General features: G+C 48.8%; 2 protein-coding genes across 5 annotated transcripts in view; both read right to left on the bottom strand.

The window, feature by feature from the left end:
* The window catches only part of EIF4G1 (eukaryotic translation initiation factor 4 gamma 1), a 134,391-nt gene extending 132,035 nt beyond the window's left edge, over positions 1-2,356 (bottom strand). For 3 of the 4 annotated variants that reach the window (XM_081329139.1, XM_081329142.1, XM_081329143.1), the window contains exon 1: positions 2,238-2,356. The gene's annotated coding sequence lies outside the window, so the exon portion shown is untranslated. The remainder of the gene's footprint in view (positions 1-2,237) is intronic. The other variant, XM_081329141.1, reaches the window with a different exon arrangement.
* A 7,072-nt stretch (positions 2,357-9,428) lies between these two features.
* PSMD2 (proteasome 26S subunit ubiquitin receptor, non-ATPase 2) overlaps positions 9,429-22,889 on the bottom strand; it is a 40,357-nt gene continuing 26,896 nt past the window's right edge. Inside the window, exons 12-21 of the mRNA XM_081329147.1 lie at positions 22,514-22,601; positions 20,729-20,891; positions 18,963-19,064; positions 18,581-18,726; positions 17,220-17,303; positions 16,535-16,703; positions 14,350-14,444; positions 12,748-12,874; positions 9,904-10,022; positions 9,429-9,720 (exon numbers count right to left, since the gene is read on the bottom strand). Of these exons, the coding sequence (XP_081185273.1) occupies positions 9,538-9,720; positions 9,904-10,022; positions 12,748-12,874; positions 14,350-14,444; positions 16,535-16,703; positions 17,220-17,303; positions 18,581-18,726; positions 18,963-19,064; positions 20,729-20,891; positions 22,514-22,601 (1,276 nt within the window). The 3' untranslated portion in view covers positions 9,429-9,537. The remainder of the gene's footprint in view (positions 9,721-9,903; positions 10,023-12,747; positions 12,875-14,349; positions 14,445-16,534; positions 16,704-17,219; positions 17,304-18,580; positions 18,727-18,962; positions 19,065-20,728; positions 20,892-22,513; positions 22,602-22,889) is intronic.

Here is a 22,889-nt window from a genome sequence, read left to right as displayed (position 1 = left end):
GTTTTGTCTAAGAATATAATGTGTTATACAAGCAGCTGGTTTTACTTCAAACATCTTTAAACATACTAGAACTATTATTACACAGATGGTAGCTTTGCTGCTCAAAGGCAAGAGAGCTCACAACTTTTGTGTTTACACGGTCTCAGTTCATGAAGACACATGTTAAGACACTACAGATATGACAATATTGATGGGAGTCCAAATAATGGGATTCCGGGTCCAAGAGCAAGGCTCATGGTTTCAGGTGCAATAGTTCAGGAAACCGGATTTTATGCCTTCAACAAGCCACGATTCAAGAGTGGGAGGGATTTCCACCCCCGTGGATGTTTGCAGGGAAAAGCCAGCTGCAGAACTGGATGTTCTGTATATAGATTCATTAATCATTTGTACAGTACTTCACCAGTGCAAAATTATTTCCAATTATTGCTCAATTTGCTTATACACAAGAGTAGGCCTTTGGACTTAACCCAGCAGCAAAAGTGTAAGAAGAGAGGCAAGACCCAGTTTGGTCTAGTGATTTAAGGCGCCAGGCTAGAAAGCGAGAGACCGAATTCAAGTCCTGCCTTAGCCATGAAAGCTAGCTGGGTGACTTTGGCCCAGTCATTCTTTCTCAGCCCAATTCACCTCACTGAGTAGTTGTTGGGGGGGGAAAGAGGAGTTATTTGTAAAAATTAAGGCAGGATACCAATATATACATCAAGAATGGAGACTCCCTAGAAAAAAGACTTTGGTTGGTACTGCCTGAGAGGGCACAGCTACCAGTTACGGTAGGCAGTCGGCAGGGAAAGAATGAATTTCTCAAATAACACTCAAATTAAGGCTCAACCATTTTTCGAAAAGAAGCAATGCGAGAACAGATCTTGATCTCAGTAATACCCCATTGCTGAGGGCACACTTGTCTGCCAAGCTCAAGCTTCAAATGATGAAACAGCACAGAAGAAAAAAAAGGCCAGCTAATGAAGACAACTTGCCATAGATAACTAGGCAAACCAGGTTTTAATATGCCGTCATTTCTGGCTGGCAGAGGAGAGAGAGAAGGAGAATCTCAGCATTCCTCAAAGGCGGAAAGGTTCAAAACCAAAAGCTAAATTTACCGAAAAGAGGGAAGGGCAGCGTTTTTTAACACGTTTCCCAAGAGTCCCCGAGGCCAATAAATCCTCCATTTCAGGGGTCTTCAAACTTGGCCCTTTTATGACTTGTGGACTTCAACTCCCAGAATTCCTCAGCCAGGCGTGCTGGCTGAGGAATTCTGGGAGTTGAAGTCCACAAGTCATAAAAGGGCCAAGTTTGAAGACCCCTGCTCCATTTAATGTATTTTTTATTATTATTATTATTACATTAAATTTATTAATCCTTAGCAAGGGAGGGAGGGGGGGTGCCCTGACTCCAGAGTTGAGTCTCGGTGGCAGCCAAGAGGTTTGAGAGTTCACAGTCCAGGGAAGCCAAAGGGCGAGAGAGAGGAGGCCGAGCTAGGCCTCCAGAGCCAGAGCCAGCCTCCTCCGGATGTCTTCGACTCAGCCAGCCGGTGACTTTATAAGCCAACGCCGGCTTGGGAGGGGGGGCTGTAAACTCTTAACTCGGGCGCCAAGGCCGCGTTCTCACGACAGTTTTAACACGGGGCACCGAGGCGGACCCATTCCCAGGAGGACACCCTCCTCAGCCCCCTCCGGATGTCTTCGACTCAGCCAGCCGGTGACTTTATAAGCCAACGCCGGCTTGGGAGGGGGGGCTGTAAACTCTTAACTCGGGCGCCAAGGCCGCGTTCTCACGACAGTTTTAACACGGGGGACCGAGGCGGACCCATTCCCACGAGGACACCCTCCTCAGCCCCAGGAGCACGTTGGGGGAGAGGGAAGCCGCTGGCTCTCGGGCCTAATGGGCCTGCTGGGCCGGCTGGCCGGGCGATAGGAAGCCGGCCATCTAGCCAGGGCGGCGGAGGGAGACAAAATGGGAGCGGTGGGGGGGGGGGAAGCTCGGCCTGGGCTCCCTTCCACGCGGCCTCTGTCCCGGGCAGGGCCTCCGGCCTGGGCTCCCACGTGGTGCTGAGGCCAGGCCTCGCAGGTGAGGAGGGAGGGAGCAATGGCGGCCGAAGCGCCCCGCCGGGTGCGGGAGAAGAAGAGAAGAGCCCGGCGGGGGGGAGGGGGCGGGGCCTGTCTGGTCCCCGCCCCCCCCGCCGGCTCCCGCCGCGGCCTACCCGCGCGTCCCTCCGGCGCCCCCTCCGCCCCCCGCGCGGTTACCTTTCAGTCGCCTCGAGTCCGGGGAGCCAGGCCCGACGCAGCCGCAGCGGAGCCCAGCACGACCATTTCCGGAGCCGCTCCGAGGGGAGGGGCGGGGCCGGGAGGGGGGGGGAGGGCCGGTCACGGGGCGAGGGCCAGAAGAGAGGGGGGGAAGGGGCGGGGCTCGCCTGAAGCCTTTCTCGGGAGGGGGAGGAGGAGGAGGAGGAAAAAAAAGGAGGCCCTCGTCACGTGACCCGCGCCATTGCTCTTTCCTCGCGCGGCCTCGAGGAGAGAAGAAAGGGCGCCCGGGCGGGTCAGCTGACCGCTCTGGCACGTGACCTCCCAACCAGGCTCGCACGGCGCCTGCGTCACGTGGCCGCCCGCCGGGCTTCCGCCTCCTTTTTTTTTTTTTCTTTCTTCCGCCAGGCTTCCAGCCTTTGCCCGGCTTGGAGGACACGTGTTGGGGCGTGGGAAAGCGTCCCCGTCCTAGGGTCTTGGGTGCGGATGGTACTTCTTCACAAACCCGGGCTGGGTTGCGTTGCTGTGAAGCGGGAGGGCGAGCGAGCCGCCCACCGACACACACACACACACACACACACACACACCGTCGTCCAGCTTATAAAAGCTCTTTTAAAAAAATAAAGAATAATCCTGAGTTTATTCGAGACAAGTTAAAATGCAAAAGACCAAAATATTGAAAACTGGGGGAAAAATGACATTAATCAGCATTCAACTAGGGAAGATGCTATGTGTGTTAATATACGTGTAATGTATATGTGTTATTTTTTTTAAAAAAAAGTCCACCTATAAAGCGCTTAATCAGACCACAGAATAGCAGTTTCATGAGGGTGTCACCTTTGAGTTATAAGGTAAAGGTTCCCCCGCACATGCGTGCTAGTCGTTTCCGACTCTAGGGGCCGGTGCTCATCTCCGTTTCAAAGCCGAAGAGCCGGCGCTTGTCTGAGGACGTCTCCGTGGTCATGTGGCCGGCATGACTAGACGCCAAAGGCGCACGGAACGCTGTTACCTTCCCACCAGAGTGGTCCCTATTTTGCTACTTGCATTTTTACGTGCTTTCGAACTGCTAGGTTGGCAGAAGCTGGGACGAGTAACAGGCGCTCACTCTGTTACGCGGCACTCGGGATTTGACCCGCCAAACTGCCGACCTTCTAATCGACAAGCTCAGCGTCCTAACCCACTGAGCCACCGCGTCCCACTTTTGAGTTATAGAGTAGCATAGAGCTGGAAGGGGCCTTGAAGGTCTTCTAGTTCAGCCCCCTGCTCAAGCAGGAGGACCTGTACCATCTCAGTCTCTTCTTAAAAACCTCCAGTGATGGAGCACCCATGATTTCTGGGGGTAAGCTGTTCCATTGGTTAATTGTCCTCACTGTCAGGAAGTTCCTCCTTAATTCCAGGTTGCTCTTTTTTATCAGTTTCCAACCATTGTTTCTTGTCCTGCCCTCTGGTGCTTTGGTGAATAGTTTGACCCCCTCTTTGTGGTAGCCCCTCATTAAGACTAACCCTGTCCCACCATACACACACCAGGAAACTCCCTTTTTTAAAATCTGCTCTGTTTAGATAAGTCTTTTCTAAAATGATAACCCAATTAGGAAATTACAGCCTAAAATGCAAACCCTATTCCCTGTGCACCTTATTAAACTTTTTAATTAACCTGCTTTCTGGATTGCCTTGATAACAATGTTTCTCAACCTTTGTAATTTTAAGATCTGCCGACTTCAAATCCCAGAATTCCCCACAGAGTTAAGTCTGCAGATTTTAGGCAAGATTAAGAAACATTGCTACAATAAATTGAGCCCCTACTGAATGGACTTGGTTTGTGTAACTTAACTAAGCCACAGTCAGTTGACTGTTTAATGTCTGAATGTCATTTCCTGTGTAGTTTAGTTAAGCATGTGTAGACGTAGCTATATTTGGGGGCTTTTAATTTTCCATTAAATCATTCCATTTAAATCAGTCAGTAAAAACATCAATGCAACTTGCTTCTCAGTTACTGAGAAAGAGGAAATTCAAGTAAATTGTACTTCGTTTCCTGCCTCTTAGCCTGCCTTCTAGCGCAGGGATCTTCAAACTTGGCCCTTTTAGGACTTGTGGACTTCAACTCCCAAAATTCCTCAGGAGGCATGCTGGCTGAGGAATTCTGGGAGTTGGAGTCCACAAGTCCTAAAAGGGCCAAGTTTGAAGACCCTTGTTCTAGGGTGTAAATCTTCATACTTTATAAGAAGGCAGCCCTACCATGTGACCTTTCCATTGTAATATTTTATACAATTCAGCCATAAGTTACAGTAAATGGGATCTCCGGGTTCTGAGATAACCAGCTGCATTCATACAGCATGCTAAATTCTAGATAGCCTTCTTGCTGCAAAGGCATTTTATTAGATTTTTTAAAAATCCTTTATTACTTTATAACAGATATGTCAAACTCGCGACCTCACGTGACACTGTGCGACATATCGGAACTTTTTCCCCATTGCCAGCAATGGGGTGGGCACATTTTCCTCATGATGTGTCCGGCCCACAGGCCGGCAGTTTGACACCCCTGCTTTATAAGTAACTCAAGGCAGCAAAAATACCTAATATTCCTTTCTCCTCCTCTTTTTTCCCCAAGCAACCCTGTGAGGTAGGATGGGCTGAATTAGGGTCACTGGTCCAAAATCAGACATCTGGCTTTCATATCTAAAAGGAGACTAGAATCCACAGTCTCCTGGTTTCTAGGCTAGTGCCTTAACCATTAGGCAAAACTGACTTATTTAACATAATCTGGATGTGCAACCAGATTTTTGCTCTTCAACAGCAAAAAGTTCCTGAGCTGTGGTGGTACAGTGATTGGAATGCAGTATTGCAATTCAACTCTGCCCATGGCCAGGAGTTTGATCCTGACAAGCTCAAGGTTGACCTTCCATCCTTCCGAGGTTGGGAAATGAGTCAGATTGTTAGGGGAAATATGCTGACATTGTAAACCGTTCAGAGTGGCCCGCAGGTCGGATGCGTCATGCCAAAGCCGCACCCACCCCATTACCAGCAATGGGAGAAAAGTCATGACACGTCGTGACACGTCACGTGACATCATGGGTTTGACACCCATGAAGTAGATGACATGGTACATAGATAGTTTGCAAAAAGAGCAAGATATGGTAAGAGAGAGTGAATGGTGTTAGTAACCCTAATTTAAGATTTATTTCCTTCTCTTTTCCTTTTTTTTAATATCTTGACTTTCTGTGGTACATTTTTTATACTTTCTCTGCTCTCCGTATTCTAAAAGGAAGCGTGACAGGCCTACACAAATGTAAGTTCATAATGTGCTATACCCAAACACATAGGAACCATATTTTATTATTCTAGCGCTGCTCTCAGTTATTGCAATTTAAATGTTCCTGTTTGGGATGTCTTTGCTTCTGCTGAAACAGTCTGCAACCTGTGATCAGCATTAGCAGGTAAGAGAGAGAGAGAGAGAGAGAGTGAATGGGATGTTTCCACGTACCGTTGCTCATTTCGCCGAGGAGCAAAATATTGGCACATAATCCCTGGCACAAAGTCCAGCGCTACACTCTTGGCAGCCTCTCCTCCACACAGCACACCTTCTCCAAATGAGCAGAAGTTTGTGACTCAGCTGAACCGCTTGGAGAGAAAGGGGGAAAAGATCCATTTCTCCACTGCCTTCTGTTCCTCAGCTGACGCAATGCCCTGACTCAGCAGTCCAATCAGCTAAACATAGCAGGGATCTTCCCCGCCGCCAGCATCCTTCCACAGACAGAGCCTTTGAGGGGTCCGTGGTGCTCTCTGAACTTGGCTGTCTTCTTCCAGACTTTTCATTACCCACTGATGAAGTTACTTAGTTTGGGTATAATGAAACGTCTGCAAGAAAACCGGAAGATTAGAGGATTGCAGATGAAAACAAGATGATTAGGGGACAGGAGGTTAAAACATGCAAAGAAAGGTTGCAGGAATTAGTATGTCTACTCCGGTGATGGCGAACCTTTTAGAGACCAAGTGCCGAAACTGGAACCCAAAACCCACTTATTTATCACTGGGTGCCGGGTGGGCGTGGCCTACTGGGTGGGTGTGGCTGTGGTGGTCATGGAAGATTGGGTGGGTGTGGCCAAGGTGGGTGTGGTCCCCTCAATGTCGCTCGTGGGGAGAGACACCTGTGGGGGGCAGTTGGTTGAAGAGGGACAGTTGCCACCTCTGAGGCATGGCACGGGTGCCCACAGGGAGGGCTCTGAGTGACGCCTCTGGCATCCATGCCATAGGTTCACCACCACTGGTCTAGTCTAATGAAGAGAGGGACAAGGAGTGACACGATAGCAGTGTTCCAATATCCGAGGGGTTGCCACCAAGAAGAGGGAATCAAGCTATTCTCCAGAGCACCTGAAGGCAGGACAAGAAGCAACGGATGGAGACTAATCCAGGAGAGAACCAAGCTAGAACTAAGAAGGAATTTCCTGACAGAACAATTAATCAGTGGAACGGCTTGCGTCCAGAAGTTGTGGGTGCTCCACCACTGGAGGTTTTTAAGAGATTGGACAACCATTTGTCTGAAATGGCATAGGGTCTCTTGCTTGAGCAAGGCCTTCAAGCTCCCTTCCAATTCTGCTATGCTGTTAAAGCAATCAAGCTCAGATAGCACCACAAAGGACTCTTCATTTCAACCCCTAGGTAAAGGTAAAGGTTCCCCCACACATGCGTGCTACTCGTTTCCAACTCTAGGGGCCGGTGCTCATCTCCGTTTCAAAGCCGAAGAGCCAGCGTTTGTCCAAGGACGTCTCCATGGTCATGTGGCCGGCATGACTAGACGCCAAAGGCGCACAGAACGGTGTTACCTTCCCACCGTAGTGGTCCCTATTTTTCTACTTGCGTTTTTACGTGCTTTCAAACTGCTAGGTTGGCAGAAGCTGGGACGAGTAACAGGCGCTCACTCTGTTACGCGGCACTCGGGATTTGACCTGCCAAACTGCCGACCTTCTGATCGACAAGCTCAACGTCCTAAACCACTGAGCCACCGCGTCCCTCAACCCCTAGGTACCAATATTCTCCTTCATCAGTTCAGAGCGTTGAATTGGAAGAAACCCTCCTCCATCCAATCAACGAGTCCAATCTTTCTCCTCCTGCTCACATATGTTGTCTTTGCATTGGCAAGGGTCTAGTTTTCCAAGCCACAAGGGAACAGGCTAAAACTGATCCCCAGAAAGACCAAGTGGCTTTGGAGCTGGGAGCCCTTGGTTCTTGGCGAACCTTTGGTGGGGGATGGGCTTGCACTGTCCCAGAGACCCAGCATGTGTTAATTTGGAGGGCTCTCCTAGATTTGCATCCCCTGCGTGTGCCAGTTATGCCCATTCCTGGACTAATGTGCCCTTCGCACAGTCAACCATGCCCTGGTCACCTTCTTTTGACTTATTTTTTATTTTTATTTTATTTTAATCCCATTTATATCCCACCCTTCTCCGAAGACTCAGGGCGGCTTACAATTTAAGCACAAACCAATGTGCTTAGCAATCGTTATATGCTCTTATGTGAGGCTGCCCTTGAAGACTATCCAGAAGCTTTAGTTGGTTCAAAATGCAGTGTGGCTCGCACCGTTTTGTATAAGATGTGTACATGCCACTTCTTTTGCAGGAGCTGTACTGGTTGACAATTTGCCAGTTCGATCCTGACTGGCTCGAGGTTGACTCGGCTTTCCATCCTTCTGAGGTGGGCAAAATGGGGACCCAGATTGTTGGGGGGCGGGGAAGATGCTGATTCTGCAAACGGCTTACAGAGGGATGGAAAGCACTATGAAGCAGTATATAAATCCAAGTGCTCTTGCTCTTGTTTAATCACACAGCCAGCCAAATGGTTAAGACTGAATTTGGCATTTTTATCCACTTATTGAGTCCTTCCCAAAGAGCTGATTATTATAAAACTTTTATTCACAAAACATGAAACTCAAGTCAACTGAACACTCAAATTGACTGGCACTAATGGTTGACACGGGTTGCTGCCAGCATCCTAGGTATCTCCTTAAAATGTAAGATTAGACTGAATTTGGCATTTTTATCCACTTATTGAGTCCTTCCCAAAGACTTTATTATTATTATTATTATTAATTATTATTATTATTATTATTATTATTATTATTATTATTATTATTATTATTATTATTATTATTATTATTGTTATTATTATTATTATTATTATCCTGCGAGTCCCTTGGACTGCAAGACGATCAAACCGGTCAGTCCTAGAGGAGATCAACCCTGACTGCTCTTTAGAAGGCCAGATCCTGAAGCTAAAACTCAAATACTTTGGCCACCTAATGAGAAGAGAGGACTCATGGGAGAAGAGCCTAATGCTGGGAAAGATTGAGGGCGAGAGAAGGGGACGACAGAGAATGAGGTGGCTGGATGGAGTCACTGAAGCAGTAGGCGTGAGCCTAAATGGACTCCAGAAGATGGTAGAGGACAGGAAGGCCTGGAGGAACGTTGTCCATAGGGTCGCGATGGGTCGGACACGACTTCGCAACTAACAACAATTATTATTATTGTATGCCACCTGATTCAATATGCTGGATATCGCCTTTAAAGTCCTACCTACTTTGGGCCCAGGTCATTTGAAGGCCTACCTCTCCCCTGTTACATCTACCTGGTTGACTACGACAGGAAGGCAGGGTGCGTTGTGCGTCCCATCTATATGGGATTTACATTTGGTCGGGCCCCCCAAAAAGGGCCTTCTCAGTAGTGCCTCAGAAATCTGAAATCTGGCCGTATCTCAGAAGGTTAGTCTTTTATTATTTTGGTTCGTCGCACAGTCAGCCAGATTGTTCAGACTGGATTCGGCATTTTTGTCCACCATTTTTGTCCTTCCCAAGATAGGCAGATGTGGGTATACGATGGGTGTTGCAAGCAGGATGTCAACTGTTCCAAAGCTGCCTTTTCTTATTATTCCATTTATTTGCCACCCATCTTACATTTCAAGGCAACTCTGAGCAGCTTAGAGTCCAATCAAACGAAGCTAAAAAAACAACAACACCACCCCACATTCATCTTACAGCTGGATGGTCATTTCAAGCTACGGGTACTACCAAGCCTCAAGGATGCCCGCAGGCATCTCCGGCTGAGGGGTTTAACGCCTGACTCCTTCAAGCTTTACCTTCCCAACCCCTGCTGCCAAAATAAAAGAGCTCGCATCCTATTTTCACCCTTAAACAAGAAGCCAGTCTTTCTCTGAAGACAAGTTTATTTTCCTCCGACAAACGCTTTTTGTAACAAAACAAAAAAAGAGAGAGAGAGAGAACACCTCCCAACCCGCGTCCCAACCCCCAGGCAATTCAGACATCGTAGTTGGGATTCTTGCGCAGGATTACAAAACCTTCCAGGATAGGTGTGACAGGGATGTGCTCTTCGGTGGCCAGCTCCGCCCGCTCGCCGTGTGCCAGCAGCACTGGGGTAGTGTGGGTCTGGAAGCCGGTGATCGTCTTTGGCTTCCCAGCTTGGCCCACCACATCCACCGCCTGCGGGATGGGGCCAGGCGGTTAGTGGTGGCAAAACATCCCGTCAACCATCATCCACCAGTCCAAAACCCAGGTCCCCGCAACAGGCACAAAATACGCAAGTGGTCCAGGGTCCCCAAATAGCCTCGGGACCCTTTCCACTCGGACCATCCCTGGCCGGTTGCGCTTTTTGAGACCACTTACCTGCCCCACTCTTACGGACACTGGCAGTGGGCGCAATTCCTCATCAAAAGTCACAAGCATGCGTGGTTGCATGGCAGCCACGAGGCCGTAGAGCACGTAGTGGGACTTCCCAAGGATGACTAGAAGAGAAAGGAAGACAAGGGACAAAGCTTGAGGAGGCTGGACCAAAATGGACCTAATAGTAATAATAATAATAATAACAACAACAGATGATATGATGATGGAAGGGACCTTGGAAGTCATCTAGTCCAGGGGTCCCCATCCCCTGGTCCGTGGACCGGTACCAGGCCGCAGCATGCCAGCAACTGGCCTGCACAAACAAGCAAAGCCCTATCCGTGGGATGCAGGCAGCCCACAAAACCACACTTTCTGGTCCGCAGAAAAACCTCTCTCCATGGAACCGGTCCCTGGTGACCCAAAGGTTGCGGGCCTCTGATTTAGTCCAACCCCTGCTCAGGCAGGAAATCCTATACCATGTCAGACAAATGGCTGTCGTCTCTTCTTAAAAACTTCCACTGTTGGAGCATTCACCGCTTCTGGAGGCAGGTTGTTCCACTGGTTAACTGTTCTAACTGCCAAGAAATTTCTCCTTAGTTCTAGGTTGCTTCTCTCATTGACTAGTTTCCATCCGTTGCTTCTTGTCCTGCTTTCGGGTGCTTTGGAGAATAGCTTGACTCCCTCTTCTTTGTGGCAGCCCCTGAGATATCGGAACGCTGCTATCATGTCACCCCTCACCCTTCTCTTCGTTAAACTGCACATACCCAATTCCAGCAACCGTTCCCTATATGTTTTAGCCTCCAGTCCCCCAATCATCTCTGTTGCTGTTCTGTTCATGTGACAGTAGAGTAACACGCTTCTTGTGAACGACAGTTTTAAGTCCACAATTTACTTGGGCGCCTTTTGGTTAATTATTTTGTCTGAAGCCAGTCCACCTCACAAAATTGCTGTTGTGGAGGTTAAGTTAGGGATGATCTACTCTGAAAGCTACCCTGGGCTCCCAGGGGGGAAAAAAGGGATATAAATGCAATAAATAAATATCACTGAAAGATGCCTCACATCTCACTTGGATCCTATGCCATAAACACAGATGGAGTCAGCTACGTACAGTCCCCAGGAAGGGACATACAAGCAAAAGAAGTGATCTCTCCGTTGCTTTGTATTTTGCCAAGGAGTGCTCTCCCCATCTGGCGCAAAGTGACGTGGCTGTAACCAAGTGTTTCTTACCGAGCCCAAATGGTAAAACAGGATATGACTCAAATGTACAAAAAGAGTCATCTTAATATAAGGGACTGCTTAGATCAGGGGTCTCCAAAAACTTGGCCGCTTTAAGAGTTGTGGACTTCAACTCAGCATGGCTGGCTGAGGAATTCTGGGAATTGAAGTCCACAAGTCTTAAAGCAACCAAGTTTGAAGACCTCTGGTGTCACGGTTCCAACAGGTGAAACTCTTCAAAGAACTTCGAGGCATTGCTTACCTTGCAAGAATCTTTATTCGAGGAGCAGGGCATCGGCACGTACACAGGCGAAGCCAAAATCTGAATTTCCCCTCCCCTGAGCACGTAGTATCAAAGCACAATTCCCTCCTCTCATTAAGAGTCAGAAATCACATTCCCCACTTAGTTGGAAATGCTGGCTTTCCCTCCAGTTCTCCAACCCGCCGTTTCTTATCATCTCTTCTTTCAAAAACCTTGGTTCTCACACTAGTTACAGTATGGTTATGCCGAACTAAACTCCCATGCATATTCCTCCTCCGTCCCCACCCATTATCATCTAATTCTAACTCTTAAGAGTAAAACATAAGAAGGAAAATGGCAGCATCTCCAATGTTGTCAAACAAAAGAACATCCGATGTTAGCGGCGTTGACACCTGGCTTAGATCAACTAATAATAACAGGGCCCTCTGGGATCGCAAGTAGGATTCTTACCTGGCTATTTTTTAAAAACACAAAAAAACAACAAACAGACAACCAACACAGGATGTGTTTCAGGGGCAGGGATAGGAGGAGACCGAAAGGTGCTAAAAAGGCTGCTCCTCTCATTGTACCATCCTTAATCTGACATCCTCCCCAAGTGGCAGGTTCAATTAAGCAAGGCAACCTTCTACCTTGACAGAACTAGAGAAAAGGTGTTTCCAGGACTGGCAGCAAGTTGCTCCTCGGCTGGTAGCGGCATCAGCGGATCACTGGGAATGGTTGCTGGAATTGGGTATGTGTAGTTTAATGAAGAGAAGGGTGAGGGGGGGGACATGATAGCAGTGATCCAATATCTCAGGGGCTGCCACAAAGAAGAGGGAGTCAAGCTATTCTCCAAAGCACCTGAAGGCAGGAGAAGAAGCAACGGATGGAAACTAGTCAAGGAGAGAAGCAACCTAGAACTAAGGAGAAATTTCCTGACAGTTAGAACAATTAACCAGTGGAACAACCTGCCTCCAGAAGCTGTGAATGCTCCAATACTGGAAGTTTTTAAGAAGAGACTGGACAGCCATTTGCCTGAAATGGTATAGGGTTTCCTGCCTAAACAGGGGGTTGGACTAGATGACCTCCAAGGTCCCTTCCATCATCATCATCATCATCATCATCATTATTATTATTATTATTATTATTATTATTATTATTATTATTATACTGCAACTACGATTATAAATATTTTTTTAATTTATTTTAATTCCATTTATATCCCGCCCTTCTCCGAAGACTCAGGGCGGCTTACAAGCTTAAATATGGGACCCCAAGCCCTTTTTTCACCTAAGCTTCTCTCCCCTGCCCCATTATGGGAGGAAGAATCTTTAAACAAGGGTGCCTGCTTTTTACCGGCTAGTCTCCAGAGAATCCAAGAAGACACTTACTGTTACGCACGTCCAGGAAAGACACCAGCACGGTCAAGAGGCCAGCCACAGCCACCTGGCTCATGAGCTGCCGGTCGCTGTGGTAAGGGCAGAGAGTAAGTGTCCCTTTGCCAAGGTGGGTCAGACCCTGCACAGCAAAAATAAAAAGTAGAGGTTGGTAAAACATCCTCCCAGACTTGACTCAGGCAATAGCTTGTCAACACTAACTCCACAGGCACCGAACAGACCAAGAGGCTTACTGTAAGAATCGGGGGGGGGGGGGGAGAATCTTTGCCAGTTGCTCCCCGCTCATAATGAGGACTCAGCTTCTCAGTTTCCTTCCACAGTTGTCAGTCGCTAAGTACTATACTGCACCAATTAATGGTGAATAGAGGGAATTTTGAATTTTATTTTTTTATTTTATTTTAATTCCATTTATATCCCGCCCTTCTCCGAAGACTCAGGGCGGCTTACAAGCTCAGCAGTAGCCTTCATTCTATGTATATGCCTGCTTATTAGGGCTTTCATACACCCACCAAGCGGCATTATTACAAAGTCAGCTTAATTGCCCCCAACAATCTGGGTCCTCATTTTACCTACCTCGGAAGGATGGAAGGCTGAGTCAACCTTGAGCCTGTCTGGGACTTGAACCTGCACTAATTGCAGGCAGCTGGTGTTACTTAAGGAGGCATTAGCCCACTGCTCCACCAAGGCTCAGTGCGCTGGAAGGAAGGAAGGAAGGAAGGAAGGAAGGAAGGAAGGAAGGAAGGAAGGAAGGAAGGAAGGAAGGAAGGAAGGATTGATTCAGGCCAGGAGGTATTCAGGGAATGCAATAGCAATAGCACAGACTTATATACCACTTATATACAGCACTCTCTGAGCAATTTACAATGTCAGCATTACTTGCCTTAGTTTGCATATTGCCCCCAACAATCTGAATCCTCATTTTACCGACCTCGGATGGGTGAAAGGCTGAGTCAACCTAGAACTGCCGGTCAGGATCGAACTCCTGGCAGCGGGCAGAGTTTGCCTGCAATACTTCGGTTTAACCACTGCGCCGCCAGGGCTCCAACCAAGTAGCCTTCTGCCCCATCAGGTTCCCCAGCTCCTCTTCTCAACAAAGAAGAGAGCGAAGAGATTGTAACATCACCCCCTTCCCCAGGACAAGCCAAGAGTGAAATCCTCTTGCTGCCTCAGCGTCTTCTGATTCTTCCCCTTTTCTATTCATCTCCCATCCAGAGATCTGTTAACCGGGACTATAAAACTCAGCGTGATCCCTTGCAAGGTCTCCGGAGGAAAAACCTTTACAAGAGGACATAAGCACAGAGCTCCTTGTTTTTTTTTTTCATCGCCAGCCTGAAGTACGCTAAATTAAAAACGAAGCCTAAACTTTATCAGCTGGAGAAGAGGAAGATTTACCAAACACTGCTAGCAGGTGGTCTGCGGTGCGGTCGGTCTCAGGCACGAGCCAAGGGTAAGTCTCTCGGGTACGGCGAGTGGTTAAGTTAGGCTGTGCTTAGCGCTACCGATGAATGCTGAATATTCGGCACAGCCGAATAGTAAATATACTCATTTCATCTGAGCTTAACGATGCCCCGGGCAGAGGTTGGACTGCTCCATTACCTGAGCTAATCGGACCATGAAAAGGTTATTGGGATCCTTAGCGTGATATTGTGCCAGCTGTCTCAGCATCGCAGCCAGGCGAGCGTTGTTGGTACCTATGGGTACAGACACATAGGGTCAGGCAAGCAAAACAATACAAAAAAGGGAAAAATGCTTGTGTGTGTGTGTGTGTGTTGGGGGGGGGGGAAAGCGAGGTTCTGAGAGGCCGGCCTCATCCATGAAACCCGTGCAAATGAACCCGTCAAAACAGAAAATATCCAGAAACTTTCAGCTCGATCGCTTGGTTTTGAAATCACGCTACATGGAGAATAATCACCGATTAATAATTAATAATCAGGTGCGTCGGGTACTTTTTAAGTGCACGTGATCCCCACGAGAAAGACCCCAGGTTCAATCTCCAGCAACAACTTTAGGCTATGCTAGGAAAAGCTTCACGACACCTGGAAAGATGCTGCCGTGGGCGCCGTGTAGAGAGCAGGGGTCCTCGCCCTTGGCCGCTTTAAGACTCGTGGACTTCCAACTCCCAGAATTCTGGGAGTTGCAAGTCCACAAGTCTTCAAAGTGGCCAAGGCTGGAGACCCCTGGTGTAAGAGAAGAACAACTGGACAATTTGAAATGGCATGGGTAGCTTTCTACACCGCAAATCCCTAAGTCCCCAAAGCTCTGGTTTTGCTACAGTAGACCAGGGCTTTTCAACCAGCAGTACGGGTACCACCTGTGGTACATGGGCACCTGGCAGGTGGTACGTGACCATCCTAGAAAAGTGGTAGCGGGGGAGGGGAATGAGCTGAACCGGTGGCAGCACCACACAAGCCTGAGCGAGAGATGGCTGGAGCTGCAGGGCTGTTAGGGCTCAGCAGAAGCACCAGGATCAGTGCCAGGCTCCAGCTGGAGCTTGGCACTGATCCCGGCGCTTCTGCTGAGCCCAGAAGAAGCGCCAATCAGCTGGAATGTTGCAGCATCTCCAGGGTCTTGTGATTTACTTTCAGATGCTTGGCAAATGATTCATATTTATGACGGTCACAGTGTCCCAGGGTCATGTGAAGCGAACAAAACCTGCTGCAACCCCCCAGCAGAGGGGTGGGGGGAGATAAAAACCAAACACCCCATCCTACCCCTCCCCCCGCTGCCAATCCTCAACAGAAATGCTCACAAAAATGAAAACCTCGGACAGGAGGAAGAGCGCCACCGGGCGGGCAGGCAGGCAGGTGTCTTGCTCGGCTGTGGCTTGGGGGGCACTTTTTTCAGTGCCACTGTAATTTCAAACACTCACTAAGCGAACTGCTGTAACTCGAGGACTACCTGTACTTCATCACTTTTTTCCTTTTTTTTTTTTGGTGATCAGGTTTTCGACACCTTGCTAGGCGCCTGGTGGTACTCGGATGTTGCCATATCCTAAAAGTGGTACGATGGGTGCAAAGGTTGAAAAGCCCTGCAATAGACTAACTTTACCACCGCCGCTATAGAAGAGCCCCAAAAGGAAATCGGCTAGAAACCAACCCAAGTTGGATTCCTATTTCAAAGCTATTCTCGAGTACTGTTGCATATCCAGCTGAGCTTCACACGGCACTTGCCTGGGTCTCCACTCCCCTTTGTAATTCAGGAGTGCCTTGTTCTATGGCCGTCCCTCTTCCCTTCTCGCTGCCTTGTCCTGAAAATGCCCCACGCTGAACATTCATTTTATGTCAGCTGGCTCTTTCGAATCTATTTTAGACAGGTAAGTCCTCCAGTTACGACTGTAACTTGAGCCCACCATTTCGGTTGTAGTTGTGACGGTCATTAAAGCAAGCCACTGTGTGACCAGACCCGACACCATTTTGGTGGCGGTGGTTAAGCAAAACGCAGCCCTGTTAGCTAGGGAGTGTTGTTGTCGTTGTTTTGCCGGAAACCGGAAGTACGTGACCGTTTCCAGCAAAAACTTCATAAATTGCGGTCAAGTGACTCCGGGATGCTGCAAACAGCTAGAAAGGCAAGCCAGACAGCCCAAAATATGGATATATGACTGGAAGGAAGTAGATGCTGCTTCAAATCTGGATTGCACGTAGCTTTTTCAGGGACCCTCGTAAGTTCGAATGTTCTCACTGAGCAACTGGTCGTAACTTGAGGACAATCTTTAATGCCTGTGGGTAGGCATCTCCAATGACCAGATGTGCCCTCCCTTCATCCATAGCCCGGATAGGCTTACCGCTGCCCACCATGCCCATGGCGAAGATAGAGTTGTAAGAAACCTCAGGGTCAGCATCGTGGGAAAACTTGCTGAGGGTGTCGAGGATGTTAAGGCGAGGGTTGGACACAGAGATGAGGGCCAGAGCTAACGGGACAGCTCTTCGAAGAGTTGGTTCCCCATATCGTAGCTGCAGAAGAAGAGGACCATTAAAGCACCAGGGTCTCTGGCTGAAGACCACCGTGGCCTCCAATCCTATCACAGCAACACACCGCGGACAAAGATAAGCTCCTTGATCACAACTGTGTCTCCCCAGAGACCATCCGTCACTTAATGGAGTAACAGAAAGTAATTACAGTCACCCAGAGGAGGCTTTTTCGAAAGCCAACTGGATTTGAGTTCCCACCTGAAGAGGGCTTCTTGGATGAGAAGGGAAACCTCTTCGAGGAAAAACCAAGCCCAGTCGCCTTTTGAAAAAAGCACTTTGGGGACAAAAAAAATGTTACCTCTGCTCCCGCTTTCTTGGCATACAAACATTCACATTTTGAACCTCCTCCAGAGATAAGTATTTAAAAATGAACTGTAATAAAAGGGCAAACAGTCTCGCTTAGAGAGTTCGTTTACATCCCAGAGGGAAACGGAAGTCTTTACTGCCTCCTCCCCGACAGCAAAAGAGCATTCCTGTTGTCTCCAACCTCATACTCACCAGATGACCAAAGGTCCGTAGTGCCATCTCTGCCCCGATCTCCTCGCCCATAGCAATGAGCGCAATCCCCAACACTGCCACACCCTGCAGAAAGGAGAGACCTCATTTGAAACCACAGGACGCCTCAGAACGTCGCTAAATAGGATTTTTTTTTTTAATTGGAGAATAAGTGTGCCGGCCCAACTGCTCAAGGCAAGACAAACCAAGCTATACTCAGGTTTTGTTGTAGAACAGGGGTCTTCAAACCTGGCCCTTTTATGACTTGTGGACTTCAACTCCCAGAATCCCTCAGCCAGGCACGCCTGGCTGAGGAATTCTGGGAGTTGCAGTCCACAAGTCATAAAAGGGCCAAGTTTGTAGAAGGTGAGTAGAGAGAAAAGCAGGCTTACTATATTGCAGACATGTCAAACACAAGGCCCAGGGGCCGGATCCGGCCCGCGAAGTGGTTTCATGTGGCCCGCGAAGCCATCCTGGAAACAGTGAGGGAATGGGCCCCCACTGCCTTGGCCCTGGCCCAGAGACCCTCCTTCTGCCAGAGACCCCCAGATCTGTCCCACTCCTGCCCAGGCCCCCATAGGCACCCTTGATGCGAACGATGTAGAGCTGGCCACGCCCACCCAGTAGGCCATACGCACTCTAGCCACGCCCACCCAGTAGGCCACGCCCACCCTGGCCATACCCACCCGGCTCCTTGAGGGCAACCGCAATGCTGATGCGGCCCTCAATGAAATTGAGTTTGACACCCCTGCTATACTGAGTGTAAGGAAACGCTCAGCTTGCTGACAAGCCACGACATCCCCCAGTTTTAACCAGGGTTCTCTTTTATTATATGATTCCAGTGTGCAAGTGTCGAATTTGGAACAGGGCAGAATTCCCTCTTCTCGTAGTTGGATGGATAAAGCCAAATGAATTTTGGCGGCTTAGGGCAAGGTGGCTGCGGAATGTTTTTACCGACACCTGGATGAGTTTTTCAGTGCCTCCTTTGTCTCTCTGCTATTTATATTTATATATTTATATTTATTCACATTTATATACCGCCCTATTCCCTGAGGACTCAGGGCGGTTTACAGGAAATTAAAAAATCCACCATACAAAAGTTAAAAAACCAAATTAAAAAATATTAAATCCTCGTAGCTAGCAGAAAAAGGAACGATGAATGCCAGACAAGACTCAAAAGGGTAGCTGAACAGCACCACTCCGGTGTTCCTATTATTTTTTTACGGCTTAAAAATCACCAGACAACAATTCCGTTTTTGTGTTGTTGAACTGAACAGCACATATCGCCTTTTCAGTGTCTATTTTGACGGTCTAGCGATCTCAAAATGCAAGTTACAAAATAAAAAACTGACTTAAACCGTTACCTGGTGGGCGCCCATGTCAGCCGAAGCCTCTTTCTTTTCTTTGTCCTTCTTCTCCTTCTTCTCTTTCTCCTCCTCCTTCTCTTTGGAATCAAAATGTTCGCTGCAGATATGGAGAAGCTGCTGAACCTTCAACACGTTCCCAGATCCTGGAGGGAACACCACAAACTCGTGACCAAATTCGCCCTGCGAGCGTCATGGCGCTGTATTTTTCTGGCTTGCGCACGTTGCGTGCTCTGCTGGGGAAAAACCCCTACCGGGGTGAACCTACCGTGCAAATTCAGGTGCTAGGGTCTTCACCTGAGTTCACTGTGCTGTGTGAATGCAGACCGGGGAATAAAAAGGACAGGAATCTCCCAACGTCCCATTCCCACAAAAGACTGACCTGCGTAGGCACAGATGTCCACCAGGGTGTTGGCAAAGCTACGGAAAGGTTCAGACACAACCTGCAGGGCAGCAAGGATTGCTTCAATGGCCTCACCCTTTCCTGTTAAAAAAAAAAAAGCCGGTACAAAAATACTTCAGCATCCAGTCAAGTGACTGATGTTCTATCGGGACCGTCTGAACAAGGAAGAACTTCTACGTCCGTTGCCCAGCCCAGCCCAATACAGGTAGGTCCTCGACGTACGACCGCAACGGAGCTCCAAATTTTCACCACTAAGCAAGGCAGTTGTTTATAGCGAGTCTTACACCATTTTGGGATTTTTTTTAATTTATTTATTTTGGCCAGGGTTATTAAGCAAAACCCTGCAGTTGTTCAGTGAATTATGCAGTTCGTTAAGCAAATCTGGTTCCTCCCCCACACACACACAGACTGACTCTGCTTGTCAGAAGCTAACTAAGATGGATCCAAGTGACAACAGTCCTGGGACCCCAGGACGGACGCTATTGACTCTGGTTGAATACGTGCCGGTTGCCAAAGTTTGATCACGCGACTGTGGGATGTCGCAACGGTCAGAAGTGAGGAAACTGGTCACAAGTCACAACCGCTGCTGTTGTAAACTTTGAACGGTCATTAAAAACAGATGGTTGTAAGTTGAGGACTACCTGTAAAATCAGCGAACAGCCTCCTGAGAACATACAGGCTTCAGACAACGTAATCTGATGCTGTATGACAGTGGTGGCGAACCTATGGTGTGCGTGCCAGAGGCGGCACTCAGAGCCCTCTTTATGGGCATGCGCGCCATTGCCCGACCCGCCTTCCCCCGTGGCCCCCTCACCAGCAGCCCCCCCGGAGGAGAGTCGCCCCCGAGCGTAGCCCGCGTGGAGCAGCGCAGCCAAAGACATGGCAGCTGAGCAGCGTGGAGAAGACTTTGTCCTCACACCCGTCACGGGCAGTTGATGCTGCGGGGCGCGGGCGGAGGGTGTGGTTGCCATGGCTCTGCTGGGCCGCCTGGGTGATCTGTGGCGGGCCGTGGAGGTGGTGGGTGGCCCTGCGGGTGGGCGGGCCGGACAGTTTTGGGGCATTCAGTCTCTAAAAGGTTCGCCATCACTGCTCTACCCTATCCCAAATCCCCGTTTCCCTAAACCTCCTTTTTAACCCTATAAAAACTAATAAAAAAAATTTCAAAAAAAGAGAAAGAAACAAAGAAATAAAGAGCCTTGGTGGAGCAGTGGGCTAATGCCTCCTTAAGTAACACCAGCTGCCTGCAATTAGTGCAGGTTCGCATCCCACCAGGCTCAAGGTTGACTCAGCCTTCCATCCTTCCGAGGTAGGTAAAATGAGGACCCAGATTGTTGGGGGCAATTAAGCTGACTTTGTAATAATGCCACTTGGGGGGTGTATGAAAGCCCTAATAAGCAGGCACATACATAGAATGAAGGCTACTGCTAAGCTTGTAAGCTGCCCTGAGTCTTCGGAGAAGGGCGGGATATAAATGGAATTAAAATAAAAATTAAAAAAATTCTGGGCTCCGTTCTGATCGAAGGCTAGGGACTACCTGTTACGGCGTTCTTTCCATTTTCCTTCCAACTTAAAATTCAGAAATGGTGCTCTTGTTTTGAGGGGGTGGGGGTGGGGAGAAGGGGCAGCCCGTTCGCAGGCAATTATGATGCGCCTACAATTAGCACTCAAGGGCAATTCTATCACCGCCCTCTTGCGGTGCAGCATCTTTTCCGACATCCGTGGACCGTCCCAGCGAATTCACTTACCCAGATGGTTCAGGCCCAGGCCAAGAGGCAGCCATCTGGCGTAGGTGTCCTTCAGCTCCGTCTCGGACTTCTCCATAATGGTTTGGAGGATGGTGGAGGTGACGTCTCCGTTGCAGGAGCCCACTGCAATGATTCCGCAGGCCAGGGCTGTCACGCCAGCCACCTGGAGAGAAAGAGAGAGAGCCCAGTTCATCACCTTCACGAGCTCGTAAAAAAACAAAACAAAAAAAAAAAACAACCCCACACAGATGCGGGGGGAAAAGTTATCAGGCGGATTCTTGCAGGAAAAGGCTATTTTTTGCGAGCTAGAGCCAGGGCTCTTTAAACTTTTAAGACTTGTGGATTTGAACTCCCAGAATTTCTCAAGACAGCTGCGCGGGCTTGGGAATTCTGGGAGTTGGAAGCCCACCAGTTTTGCTATCGACTGTCCTCAGAGCATTTTGTGAAACAGCCCCACTTAGATAGACCAGGACTTTTCAACCTTTTCACCCATTGTGCCACTTTTAGGATATGGCAACATCTGAGTACCACCAGTTGCCTAGCAAGGTGTCAAAAACTTGATGACCCAAAAAAAAAAAGTAAAAAAGTGATGTAATAATAATAATAATAATAATAATAATAATAATAATAATAATAATAATAACAACAACAACAACAACAACAATTTAATTTCTATACCGCTCTTCTCCCGAAGGACTCAGGGCGTTGTACAGGGCAATACAATAAAATACAACATACAAAAATTAAAAAATATTAAATATTACAGCCCAATTCAATACATTAATACAGTAACATTAAAATACCCCTAAACCCATCAGACCAGGCCGGCTTGTTCAAATAAATATGTTTTTAGGTCGCGTCGGAAGGAGCGAAGGTCGGGAGCCATCCGGAGCTCCACCAGTAAACGGTTCCACAGGTCTGGCGCGCCCACAGAGAACGCCCTCCCCCTGGGGGCCGCCAGTCGACACTCTTTGACCGACGGCACCCTAAGGAGGCCCTCTCTGTGGGAGCGCACTGGACGGAGGGAAGTTGATGCAGGTAGTCCTCGACTTACAACAGTTCACTTAGTGACTGTTCGAAGCTACAATGGCACTGGAAAAAGTGCCCCCCAAGCCACAGCCGAGCAGGACACCTGCCTGCCCGCCTCGCGGCGCTCTTCCTCCTGACTGAGGTTTTCATTGTTGTGAGCATTTCTGTTGAGGATTGGCAGCGGGGGTGGGGTGGGGAGGGTGTCTGGTTTTTATTCCCCCCCCCCCGTCTGCAGGGTGGTTGCAGCAGGTTTTGGTCACTTCACATGACCCTGGGACACAGTTACCGTCATAAATATGAATCAGTTGCAAGGAACTGAATGTAAATCACAAGACCCTGGAGATGCTGCAACATTCCAGTGGACCGGCGCTTCTTCTGGGCTCAGCAGAAGTGCCAGGATCAGTGCCGAGCTCCAGCTGGAGCCTGGCGTTGATCCTGGCCCTTCCGCTGAGCCCTGGCAGCCCCGAAGAAGCGCTGATCCTGCTGCTTCCGCTGAGCCCTGACAGCCCTGCAGCTCCAGCCGTCTCTCGCTCAGGCTTGTGTGGTGCTGCCACCAGTTCAGCTTATTCCCCTCCCCCACTACCATTTTTCTAGGATGGTCGCGTACCACCTGCCAGGTGCCAATGTACCACAGGTGGTACCCGTACCTCTGGTTGAAAAGCCCTGAGATAGACGTCAAGGATCTCCAATTCCATATCCTCACTCCGTTCCCACAACAGAGTTCTCAGCCGATTTTTAAAGTTTCTTCTCTCTCACCTCCATGCTGGATTTGGAATCGCCCATCACAGGAAGCAGCAAGGTCAGGACATCTTCTCGGTTGGATCCCGCGTAGGCCAGTCCCAGCCTGCCAGAGAGAGCACAAAATGGTTTGGGGTGGGCGCGCGTGCGTGGGTGTGCGTGTATTCAAACCCGCAAACGAATGTTGCTGAAGCCATTTTTTAGTTTCATTTCCGGTTGCCGCAGAATTGGGAGGGGGAAGGTGTATTCTTCAGCTAAGACAAAACAATAAATGTTCCTGTGGGAACCAAGGTCATTGCTGCCTGGGTTTTGGCCAGAGCTTCCCTTAGAAAGCCTGCCAAAGTAGATTATTGGTGAATGTGATTTATGACATATTGCTGGGATGGGAAGTTCA

This window comes from Vipera berus, assembly GCF_964194415.1.
Source record: "Vipera berus genome assembly, chromosome: 5".
NCBI classification, from domain to species: domain Eukaryota; kingdom Metazoa; phylum Chordata; class Lepidosauria; order Squamata; family Viperidae; genus Vipera; species Vipera berus.
Note: the sequence above shows the minus strand (reverse complement) of the source record. Positions and strands in the feature narration are given on the sequence as shown.